We start from the raw sequence: 12810 nt of genomic DNA on the forward strand, positions 1-12810 counted from the left end.
CTAGTTCCAGAAATTTCCAACTGCAAAGCTTGCAAGATACAAAGCTAAAATTCGGATGTTCCTTTTCTCAATTATGAATACTTTCACTAAACATAAATATTTAACATATATTAATTTTTCTGACATTCAAAATTGTAAAGTCAATATGGCAGAATTATTGTTAAAAGCACATATGTACAAATATTCTTTTTCCATACATAAAGTATTTGGCATAATTATAACAATCATACTGCATCCACAACTGTTTGCTTTTATTTTTACTTTTTTTTTACACATAATGGTATCTCTTATTAAAATTAACCAGTTATGTACAAAAATACTTGAACATTTATTATAGAAAACCTCTATAACCAGCCTCAACAGCGTATACCTGCTGAATGGTTTCATTAAGAGAATATAAAAAAGTGGTCACTGCCTTCCAGGTAAGCTATCAACAAAAACAAATGGGGTTAAACTAAAATGAGCTTCCCAACAAAAGAGGGAAAATATTTAACAGTGTGATTTAAAATACAGTTCATATTTATTGAGTGTTATAAACAGTCAGTAAAAGAAAAAAACAAGGCTACAAAATACATTACTAAATACAAGGTGCTTTTTCCACATGTCTGCAACTGGGGCATCAGCATCCCTACCTAGATCTGCGATGCTGTGTGTCGGTCCTCAAGCCAGCGGGGTCTACAGCCATCTCACCCATCAGCAAAGACAGGATCAGCTAAGAAGACAAGCTCCGGTAGGAGCTTGGAGAGTTGTGAAGAATTTTCTATTTGGTGCAGGATTAAAAGTTAATGCCCTTGCCTTTTGAAAGTCCTTTTTCCATTTAATCATGCTAATATATTTTCTCTAAGGTTTTTTTCTTTATTTACGCTATTGATTTAATACTGTCCTGTATTGATTCCTGAATTCTTGTTAATGGGACACATTAATTTGTGCCCATTTAACACGTGAACATCTGCGCTTCTTCAGTGACAAATATGCTGCAGAGGAAACGATCAAGTAAGGAAGCTTGCGCAAGATTCAAGTAAACATCTCTCCTGGGGTCTTTTGCCTAATCTAGCCGATTGGAACTCTCAAAGTAAATTGCACCTTGAAAAGAAATACAGTAGATACCATGATGTCAGGGTGCTAAAGGATTCACCAACCAATTCACAAAGCAGAGTTTGAAGAAAGCAGACAGTGGTCAATGTCAAAAGCAACCTTAAAGAACTCTTGTTTCAAGAACAAAACAACTTGCAGCCCTATTTCTTGCAACCCCTTAAGTGTATTGTCTAATGAGCCTGCTAACTTGTGATTCTGTTGAAGTGCACGGATCAGTCTTCTCATGGAAAGAGCGAGAAACCTCCCCTTATATACAGAAGAAGCCTTCTAAAGTAAGGACCGTCGTGTTAGGATGTGCATTGACTTAATAAGCTTTCTCGGAGTATCAAGTATTCAGTAAAAAGTGTACAACATCACGCGTCCTATTGTTGGACAATCTCGTATTGGTTTTAAGATTAAACTAGATAAAAAAAAGGGAACATAAAAAGATACAAAAGAAGTCTTCAGCACTATTTACCACTTCCAAAGGAGAAACGTTTTAAGGAAAGTCAGCCATACTCCATGTAACATCCGGCGTTTTAGATCAGTAACTTTTAATATTGTGCAACATATTAATAAGCAGGTTTTAATTCCATTCACTGAAAGACGAATCTGGGTAAGTTATTAAAGTGCCTACACTAAACATCTCCTGGTCCTACCGCCTATTCTCTTGAAAACGGCCGGGCCTCCTGGCAGGGGACTCGCAGAGGGACTCACAACTGCGAGACCTTGCGAGGCAGGGGCCGGGGCCGCGGGCCGGGCTCAGTCCTCCGGGTCCCGTTCTCCAGGTGGCCGGGCCGCGCCGCCAGGGGCTTGGGGGGCAGCGCGGGCGGCTCGGCCGTGACCGGGATGGAGAGGCTGTGAGGTAGCGGGACGGGCCGCCGCAGAGTCCGCTCGTACACGCTGTAGGGCGGCGGCGTTTTGCTCTCCTTGCGCACCGGCTCCTCCGGCCCGCTGTAGCCCGGCCCCGCCGCCGGTGCCGACTGTTCGTTCACCTGATTTTCGAAGCCTGAGGTTTCCGAGGTGCTACACCGGCTGAGAGAAGAGATGCCACTGCTGTAGCTGCCCGACAGGACGGGGGAGTTGGAGATCAGTCCCGGGGAGTGATACTCCACTGGAGAGGGAGTGAAGGACTGCACCGAGCCCTGCCCAAATGCAAGGGGAAAGGCAGAGGAGAGAAAAGTCACGGCCATCCTGAACACCGGCTGCACCACGAACCCTCCCAGGCCCCTGAACTCAAGCCCTAATCCCCAATACTCAGAATGTCACCGCATCTGGGCTCAGGGTCTTTAAAGAGGCAGTACCTTAAAGTGAGGCCTTCGGGGTAGGCCTGCCTGGTATCCTTATAAGAAGGGGACATTTGGTCACACAGGGAAAAGGCCACGTTAAGGCAGAGTGAGAAGGGGGCCATGTGCCAGCCAAGGAGAGCGGCCTCAGGAGAAACCAAGCCTGGTGACGGCTGTTTGGGGATCCTGTACCTCCAGGAACTGTGAGAAAATAGACTTCTCTTGTTTAAGCCTCCCAAGCTGTGGTGGTTGGTGATGGCAGCCCTTCTTGGCCTACGGCAAACCCCCAGACTCGGATTTGAGGGGGTGGTATTCTCAGCACGGAAAACGTTCATCCAAGCTTACCTCACTGCCCATTTTCAGGATAGAAAGAGGACAAATGTAATCAGGAAGAAAATTCAGAGGCATATAATTAGTTCTGTGATTTGGAAGACAGGGAACCAGCAACGGAAGGCTCTGGCATTACCATCTTCCCTTTCCAGCTCAGCAGGGACTGGCTCAGAACTGGAGGACAGCAGCCAGGGCAGTCGGAGCCGGGACAGGCCTCCCAGCAAAGGCCTCCAGAGGAGGAGGCAGGCACAGTAGGCCCGTGTTTGAGTTTGCTCCCACCCCAGACCCTTGACCTGGAGCTGCCCTTGCGTAGCTCTCAGGCTCGAGAGTTGGACACAGGACTTGTTGCATCTGGAGTGTTTTCTAAAACCCTGACTTGGTTGCTAATTTTTTTAAAGAGGAAGATTTCTCAAAAACCCCCACATTTTTTGGCATTTGATTAAAAAAAAAAACAAAAACCCTGGAAGTTCTAGCAACAATGGCTTGCTTTTTCTTAAGATAATTTTTGAAGCTGATGAGGGGCTTTCCCCTTGAGACGGGGCACGAACTCTTCAGTTTACGGTAGCCTTCGCCACACTGTTCTACCAGCCTCCTTCGCTCATTCATGTCAGCTGTCTACCCTGTTGGCATCTGGATTTGCTACTTCCCTATCAGGTGTCCTATGGAAAATGAGTCCTAAGTGATGCTCTGTGAAAGGAGGGTTCTACTGGGAAATAACACATACTATGCACTCCTTGAGTACATTTAAAGCATAGTAGCATGTTAAAGTTTTCTAATAAAGAAAACGAAAGGACTTTGCAGCCCAGTGTTTTCTACACGTATCTGACCACAGACCATTTTTTTTCTGTATATCACATAATGGTCCATAACTAATGTTGTATGGGACACATTTTTGCCAAATGTTATCCTAGACTAACTTTACCTTGGTCTCTCAACTAATGCTGGTAGACACAAATGTGTTCATTAGCAGGAGCCTAAAATTAAGCATCACCAATTAAGAGATCCAAATACACTGCTCGTTAACAAAAATTAGACCACAAGTTCAAAATAAGGCAGGTAAGCTCAGCCTTCTCCAGAGGATTAACTCCATCACTTAATTGCTGGAAAAAAACTAAGTTAAGGCAGCAAACTACATTCTATGCATCGCAAAGGTCATAACTGGGTAGCAGTGTGTCCCCTCACATAACACAGGAGTTACAAAACAAACGTTCCGTTGTCTTTTCAAACCCCTTTTGTAGAGATATGGCTAGAAAGCTACACCTGGCCAATAAGAACCTCACCAGCTCTGCAGAGAAAGTATACACCACCTTCCTATATAGGAGTGTTTTGTAGCTACCTGAACATTCTCATCCCTTAGGTTCTTTTTACAGAATCAACCTCTGTGACTTACCATGTTATTACTACTCTGCAAAAGCAAGTTGGAAAATGCAGATGTTAATTGCATTAGCAATATGTGGGAGCTCCTTGTGAGTAAGGGTACATGTAAGATGTGGAAACATCATGTTGCTTTCTTTCCCATCACGTCAACGTGATGGTCCGTGGCTTCCAGAGAGAATGCAGTCACATGTACCTTATGATTAACAGCTGCATTGCAGAATGACCAAAAAAAAAAAAAACCAAAAAACAAAAAAAAACCCCAAAAAAACCCTAGCAAATAATTTGTACTCTCCAGCAAATTTCTACATCAGAAACGTTGGCAATGCAAATGAAATCACACTTCCTTGCAATTTTCTCCATTTTGGGGCTTTTGTTTTCCAGATTCTCAGTTTCTATCAGCAACTATCCTTAGCATCCAGATGCATTGGATCATGACCTGCCCCTATGTTTTTAGAAGCTAATTTGTCTTTTTCTTTCACATTAGCTAGAAATACCTCAACAAAAAGGACATGGAGCATGTAAATCCTCACTCAGACACAAAGTCATTCTTTTCACAGTCACTTCAACCTTGTATTTGCCTCTGGTGCAGCAGCTCTGAACACCAATGTCTGTAGGTATTGACAATCCTTGCAGCCAATCTGATTCAATTTGGATAGAGACCAAATATTATTCTTTATCTTCATGAGGGATTTTGTATGTTTACAGATGTTAAATAGCCTATGTTTACATATCAATTTAAACGTCTCATCTTTAAAGCTTTTCAATGTTTCCTAGAAATTTTTGAATTCATTTTACTTTTTTTTATTATCAAGTATATATCTCTACTGTAAATGAAAACCTTAGAATAAAATATTAAAAGAGAAGAAGTTGGGTCTGACTTTGTCAAAATGGGTGAGGCTGATAGAAGCAAAAAGGTACAGGAGACCATTTACTAGGTCTTCATTATCAAGTTTTTCAAGTTGTTTTTCTTTTTCTTTTTTTCTGATGTCCCTTAAACCAAAGGAGCAAACTGAAAACATCCTAGGAAATACACTGAGACCATATTTCTTTCCTAGTTCAGTGTATACACAGACTCTAGTCTGTACATTCTCACTTTCCCAACTTGGGGAATGAGGCTAATATAAAAACAAACAGTTTCGGGGCGCCTGGGTGGCTCAGTCGGTTAAGCGGCCGACTTCAGCTCAGGTCATGATCTCGTGGTCTGTGAGGGCTGTGAGTTCGAGCCCCGCGTCAGGCTCTGTGCTGACAGCTCAGAGCCTGGAGCCTGTTTCAGATTCTGTGTCTCCCTCTCTCTGACCCTCCCCTGTTCATGCTCTGTCTCTCTGTGTCTCAAAAATAAATGTTAAAAAAAAAAAATTTTTTTTTAAATAAAAACAAACAAACAGTTTCATTCATGGAGGCAGCTCTCTGAAAGCAAAGTCTAGTATTTTCTTTCCAATCTTCCTCCACCCCTTCTTTAGATATTCTTTGTCTTGTCTATACCAATGAAAGCACTTCAGTGATACACCAGGAGGAGTCCTAAGGAAAGAAGGAATGTGGGGCCAGTCTCTAGCCTGAGTCTAAGTCAGAGTCTGTACCTTCAGTGGAGATCTCCCAGCAGGCGAGGGGGATACTGACGTTGTATGTCTTGCTGGTGAAGCTGTAAACAGAGAGAAATCCTTTCAAAAACCAGAAAGGTGACAATCTGAAAATGCCCTCTGTGTACAAACTCCTACAGATGGCCCAGTGCCCAAGGCCCTCCTAGGCAAGGGGGGTAAGGGAGAAAGTGACACCTTTCCAAAATAGATTCCTCACAAAGGATGGCAGCACCAAGCCAGGGGAGAATTAGTGAAAAGTCACCAGAGCATACATGATGCTCTACAGAAGTGACAGAGGCTCGAACTGGGCCCATGTTCCATTTCTGCAAAGTCCAGATGCTTTTCCACTGCCCAATCTATTTCAAAAGGTGCTTTTAGGTGTGAGGTGCTGAAGAGAAGTCTTTGGAAGATAGCTGCTGACTCTGACCCGGGCAGCAATGGGTAGACCCAGGGCATCCAGGCAACTTAGAAAGGGTCCATGAGAATAAATTCTTACCAGCCTCCACTTTCATATCCCAATACTCCCAAAACAGAAGATACTTGGCCACATCCAGACAGGAAATGAGAAGTTTTCTGTTTACCTCCCTAATGCTCCTACTCAGGTCTTCTCTTTGCACCTGTGGGGTGGAAGTTGGCCGGGGGAGGGGGGCGGGCAGGAGTGCAAGTGGTTCTCTATGAATTTCATCATTATGGCAAAGAAGTGTTCTCTCTTTGTTTCTCCCACTAGACTTTCAACCCTACACCTGGGATTCAGGACGGGTGATGGCACTGCTCCGTGTGCTTGTAGGTCAAATTCAGCCCCTTGAGGCATAAGCACGCACACGGAGAGCTGCCGTGATGCAGTCAATGCGGTGAGTGTGAGACAGATTTCCCAATTCCACCTACAGAGGTTTCAGTGAGTTCAGGGTTTCTTGGTCTGTGATAAGCTGCCATTCTCCCAGCTGTCAAAGTGAGGTTTGCAACGCTTAAGAAAACTAGAGAGAGGCTGAAGGAAACAAAGACAGACAGTTACGTATCCCCCAACAGTGACCACGGATGATGACAGGAGGACAGACCAGGAAAGCAATCAGTGCAGAAGGGAGGGTGGTCCTGCCAGGTTCAATCGGGAGAGGTGAGTCACCTGTGTGCTCTGGGTGCTGGGGGACCAGAGAGAGTGGCCCACTGTTGCTCTGCCCTGCACACTAAGGGCATGCCACCGACACTTGCCACGTTCCAGCACCAGCATTTAGATTTCCTATCCTGTCCCCGGTGGGTGTTGATTATGGGAGAAAATCACGTATGCTTGGAGAAACAGATCCTGACTGGGAATTGTATTTCTTCCACTGCTGTGTGTGGCACAAGTCCAGGTTTACTGAGGCTGACCATCTGCTTCGTCTTGACCCAGGCATTCAGTGGCCCCACCACGGTGGACTCCACAGCAGCCCTCGCAGCCACAGCATATCCAGAGATGTTTCTCTAGAAAGGCATTCTCCCACAGAGGCCTAAAATAGTTGGTCAGTATCCTTGCCTACTTACGAGTTTGAATGGGCCTAGGAACTTAACTACCATCAATATTACTGTTCCTTTGAAAATGCTTTCCAACATCATGACACATCCAAATTTAAACTGGAGAATGCTTGACTATATGTACATCATGAATAAGATACCAATTACTTGATTGATGCATTTTCCGCTGTCCAGGGTGACAATGGTATTCTAATGCAGATTACCAATTAAGCCTAGTTACTTCTTACTATGTCTAAAAATCTCCCAAGCCTTTCAAAACCTGTTGGTGACTTTTAGTTTTGGCAAGTATAGAATACACTGGGTAGCACACAGTGTATTTTAAAAAGACAGAGAAAGTTGCTTAGTTAAAAAAGAAAACAGAAAGATGAGATGCTACTATACAGCAAATGAAACATGAGTGATCAACCCAGAAAAATCCATGAAGGAAATGTCCTATTTAGGCCAGTTGTATCTGTAAAGCTTCAAAACTACTCTAGACATATGTGACCGTTGAAAAGACTTTCCCCATCACTAGCATAGGTAAAGTCAGCAGAGCAGGTCTTAAAGGCTGTACCGTATCAAGTTCACTGAGCAAACGGCTTATTCAGTTGGAAAGGGTGCCTGTTATTGCTATCAACTCACAAAAAAAAAAATTCTTAAAAATTTTCTCCAAATCTAGAAAGTTTTGGTAAAATACCAATTCCAGGGCTTTACTCCAAAAATGGTGATCTCCTGATTCAGTAGGTCTGAGGTTAGGCCTAAGAACTTGCTTCTTAAACCATCACCGGAGGGGATGCATCACCCTGAATCAACCCCTTAAGAAATCTCCCTCTTGAATACAGACTTCTCTATGCAAGGGACAGCAACGGATGTGAGGTCAGTTGTTCCCCACAAGCCTATTAAGTTACTGGTAGTCAATTCCTATTTAGGGGCAACGTGAAACCCTGGCATCAGTCCTGAGTAAGAGTGAAGTGGCTGCCTTCACAGAGCTTGACAGGAATGAGGTGGTTCAAGCAAAGGACAGAGAAAACACTACTGGCTGGTCAAGGTTAGGGCACCTCCCCAAATTCCGAGGATGGTGCCGAGCAGGAGAACATTCTACAAAATCTGTGTATGGAGTTGATAAGGAATGGAGCGCTGTTTGACTTAGTATAGGGAGAAGTTCAGGAAAGAGGGGAAAAACATTGTAAATGAATTATGCAGCTACTAAGGTTTTTACCTCAGACATCCAATGCCCACTTTTCTCTGAGGAATTCACGACAAGTTGGAGTAGTCATAAAAGTGCTTTTATAAAAGTGATTGTTCAAAGGCTTCAAATACCCACCAGTTTGTGTGGGTCTTGGAGGGACAGGGGGAGAGAGAATTTTCCCACTATCCGACATGTTCTTGGCTTCTTTCCCACTGTCCAGGCTCCAGCTGCTAGGGGTGGGATTCACAGCTGGAAGGGAATAACACAGCTAAAAACACATGGACCACTTTGCCCCTCCGACACTTGCGATCTTAAAAGAAAGTCAAATTATCCAGAATGAAAAAATCAACTGGATTAAAAACAACAACAGCAACAATAACAGGAAACCTCCTAAATACTAGGCCTTCATTTAATTGCTTACCTCACAGTTATAGTTGACATTTAATTGGGTGGTAGCATGTCTGTTTATTTCCCCTCAAGCAGTCCAACAGAACTACCAATCTCTACAAGAGCATAGAATCTTGTTGAGAATTACAAATGTGTTTAGATGCTGGATAACAGATGGAGGATGTAGTCACTAAACTATTCTAAAACTTGGGTTTTAGTGTCAATTTGTGGACAAGTGGCATCCAACAAGGGGGAAGGCAGCGAAAGGCTAATATTTCAACTACCTGGCAGAATTAAAATGCTACACCATCCTGATGACCAACTCTTTGAGAAAAGAACTCTTGTTACTGAAATCAATGGATTATACCGAAGTGTGTCCTGAAAAAAGTAATTTGGAATGCTGACAGTATCATTACTTTCTTGTAATTTGCCTGTTCCATGCTTCAGTAAGATGTAGAAATATGGAACAACCCTGTTAGGAACAAGGGCAAGACACACAAGATTATAAATAGCTGCTATGAAAGAAGGTTTACAGAAGCAAGACTTCAGAGTTCCCGCGGCTTGCTCCCTGGACAGACGCTGCCATCTGGTGGACACATGTAGGATTCCAACTTTTTACTCTAAATGACCACATTCATTTAATGGCATGGAATTACCACTCCTAAAATAATTTTTCTCTGCTCGGTTTTAAATTTGCTTTGTGGTTTTCTTTGGTAGAAGCGGTAAGAAAAATAATAAGCTCTCCTGGCAAAGATTAATATCTGACTTGTAACGTTAAAGCAAAATTTGTGTTTTAAAATAATTTTGGCTCTCTTCTCACTGATTTCAATCTCCCAAGGAAAGTTTTAATGTTAATCTACCCGTGTACTCAAATGACAATACAGTTTAGTTCTTAATGAGGACAATTAAAGTGCACTTTACGGGAACATTTCATTAGTGACTCTTGATGCGTTGGCTTACGGGACCACTTGATTGTTGAGGCCTGACCCTGAGAGAGGCAAGTGGGGGACCTACTGCAAGCCCCCACCTGCACAGTGGACGAAATCACATTTAATCTGCTGTTCATCTTCTGCTGTGTTGCACAGACTGATGCTAATTGGCTATTAACTGCTATGCATGTGTTTCTCATTTTGTGTGTGACCTTGAGGCAGGGCACACTCCATTATGCACTGGATTGCAATTCTTAAATAGTATGTGAGTCCCCACAAACAACAGAAGAACTGGCAGAGTGAGCTTTGTAAAGGAAACAAAGGGCCGGCGGGGGAGGGGGGGGGACCAGGCAATCAATCTGGGAAGGTGCTATTTTCCCCCTGCTAAACAAGTACCTAATTGGCAACTCTGTTTCAGGGAACACAGGAATTGCCTTGGTGACCTGACACCAGAAGCCATTAAACTAGAGGAGTTCCTAACTTGCTCAGGTTCTGCTGTTCAGTCCCACAAGGAAACAGTTTTGAAAGAATGCATCATCAATGGCGGTCTTTCATTAATCCCCTAAGGGGCAAATTAGTCCGGATCATTAAAGATCTGAAGATCTGCCTTCCACACAGACACACGGGAGACTGGAGGAAATGAGGACAAAACACACCCTTCCACAGTTCAGGACTGATGAAGGGACTGGCTTTATACCCACCTTTCTCAGGTGCAGAAAGATTTGGGTCACTGCGTGGCAACGCCCCATCTCCAATATGATTAAACAGCAGCCTCTGGAAAGGTATAAGAGTCTATTTTTATGGTGCAATTTGCTGTCATGTGAGACCTTCTAGAAAATGAGATGATTGTCTCATTACTGAAACTTTTTGTTCAAAATAATTTTTACATGGTATATGATGAGCCTACGAACCAAGAATTCGATTATATTTAAGGAAAAAAGGGGAGAAGAACTTTAAGTTTAAAAAGTTTGTATTCAATTTTAAATGTAAATGGTAAACACATTTTCATAATAAAATGGAGGGAAAAACAGTAAGGAGCACTAAAGCTATGGTGCTCTTTATAAATACAAATGCCAGACTGGCAATATGAAATGCAAATAAGAATGAAAAAAGAATTATTAGCTCAAAAAATCTCTAGTGAATGGACATGTTTTCAGTCCTAGGTTAAAAACATGGGAAATGGGCAATATTCTACAATTTTTAACCCACAAGAATGTCACTTTTACATGGTTCTACCTAATATAGTAAAAAAAAAAAAAAAAAAAAAGAAAGAAAAAGTGCAAGTCCTTAAAAGCAGATGCACCACAGCAATGTGTAGCATTGAGCTTTTGGTTACTACACACTGCTTCACATTTTACCAAAAGTGGAAACGTCGGAGGCTAATCAAGGAAGGCTTTCAGAGTCCCCATGCTGGCAACACGCACTCCTGGAGCCGATGGAACAGAGTGTGAAATTCCCTCGCAACACCAAGTGACAAAGGGAAATAAAACTGGGGAGCTAGTTCAGCCAAACGCACTCAGAGAGAATTTCTGCGAGACATCAGTGTTGTGCAGATGAGGTATCCTGGGGCTTTCGGGAAGATTATACAATCAGCAAAGATAAACCAATCAAGCCACATCCCACTCGCTCTCATCCATTTCCAGATGCAGTTACAGACTTCTGCCAGGATGGTGTAGAAAAACAGAAAAATTAGCTGGAACATAAATAAGTATAGTTCTCTACTCCTAAGTTATTTCCAAAGCATTGGTAAAACCCAGGGTTACCCAACAATCTTCACCTTTGGAACCACCCTTCACGGCCCTTGAAGTGCCCGGAGGGCCAGGCCTTTGGCCCTGCCCTCACCGGGACCAAGAGGGACCACTTCAAAACCAAGGCCAGGCAGGGCGTGAGGGCCACAGTGCTTTACTCCCGAGGCGTACAGGGAAAGCCTGGGCACTCAACTGCTTCTCCCTCAATGTAGTACAGAAGAATGGCAAAGGTGAACAGAAATTGGCCCTGCACTCCTGGGTACCTAGTCTGAAGCTTTCTCAAACTAGGTAGAGGTCAAAAGAGAGGCTGCTGGATAGATCATGCTTCTCTGAACGGTCCTTTGCTAACGTAAAAAGCCGCTCCGAATTTCTGCTATGCACACATGCAAACAGACACTCCAACTCATCCACCTAATTACCCCTTGTAACGTTTAAATAGCAGCAGTGAACTACAGGGTCAGGTCAAGGAGGGTGAGATCATTTCCCATTTTCTGCTCAGCTTTACTGCTCAAGCAACAACACTTGTATCTGTATAGGAAATATGGCTCCAACAGAAATTGCGAGCAATGGGCATGGGACAGAGGTTCACTCTTCACTCAGACAGACTTGTTATCTAACACAGCCCATCTGGTTGCCTCTGGCAGGTACGGCGTTTCTCTGCAGAGACATGTAAGCAATTCCAGGCATTTGCTTGTTTTCTAAGTATCTCCGTCCCACAAGGACTACCTGAGAAGTTTCCCCAGGTGTTGGATAGATGGCACTGCATGGTCTCTCTCTTGGAGACAGGCAAGAGTTTTCTCTGGAATGTTTGTGTTTGTCAGACAGCAAAGGGGAAGCTGGGAAGAGAAGAAAGGAAGGATCATCAGGGGGTGGAGCTGGAACAGTCTGGAGGACGGGGCTTGTGTGCGGGGGCAGCAGGTTCCGCGGGCACCCTCAGTCTACCCCACGTCCTGGCACTGACCTCTGGCACTCGATGGGGCAGAACTTGTCACGTTAGGCGAAGCAGAGTGAGTAGAACTCAAGCTTGAGGTAGATGGACTTGGCTGGAAATACATGGGAGCTGTTATCACACACTGCTTGGAGGCTTCGGACAACACTGACATATTTAAAACAAAATCACTGTCCTTTTTTTTTTCAAGTAGCCAAAAAAAAAAAAAAAAGACAAAAAGGAAAAGCCATTTAGAAATCTAAAAAAATCTCAGATCAACAAGGAAGACTGTCTGAATTAATCAAGAATCCAAGATTTAAAAACAAACAAAACAGTCTGAAAAGAAAAAAATCGAGATTTTGACTCCTGCCAAGGGAACACATTCGTGCTGGTTTTGGCGACATACTAGGACTCAGGACCAGGCAGCAGCACACTCCTGGACTAAAGTGCAAGCAGCAAGACTCCCAGCCTAGGGCACGTCAAGAGGTGAGCGCTTCTAA

At 43.6% G+C, this 12810-nt stretch overlaps 1 protein-coding gene across 1 annotated transcript in view; it reads right to left on the bottom strand.

Annotated features, from left to right (window-relative positions):
* Window positions 1-501: 501 nt before the first annotated feature.
* The window catches only part of DOCK4 (dedicator of cytokinesis 4), a 430451-nt gene continuing 418142 nt past the window's right edge, over window positions 502-12810 (bottom strand). Inside the window, exons 47-52 of the mRNA XM_042922426.1 lie at window positions 12344-12425; window positions 12109-12218; window positions 10336-10408; window positions 8454-8567; window positions 5645-5706; window positions 502-2219 (exon numbers count right to left, since the gene is read on the bottom strand). Of these exons, the coding sequence (XP_042778360.1) occupies window positions 1788-2219; window positions 5645-5706; window positions 8454-8567; window positions 10336-10408; window positions 12109-12218; window positions 12344-12425 (873 nt within the window). The 3' untranslated portion in view covers window positions 502-1787. The remainder of the gene's footprint in view (window positions 2220-5644; window positions 5707-8453; window positions 8568-10335; window positions 10409-12108; window positions 12219-12343; window positions 12426-12810) is intronic.

This window comes from Panthera leo, chromosome A2 (assembly GCF_018350215.1).
Source record: "Panthera leo isolate Ple1 chromosome A2, P.leo_Ple1_pat1.1, whole genome shotgun sequence".
Lineage (NCBI taxonomy): Eukaryota > Metazoa > Chordata > Mammalia > Carnivora > Felidae > Panthera > Panthera leo.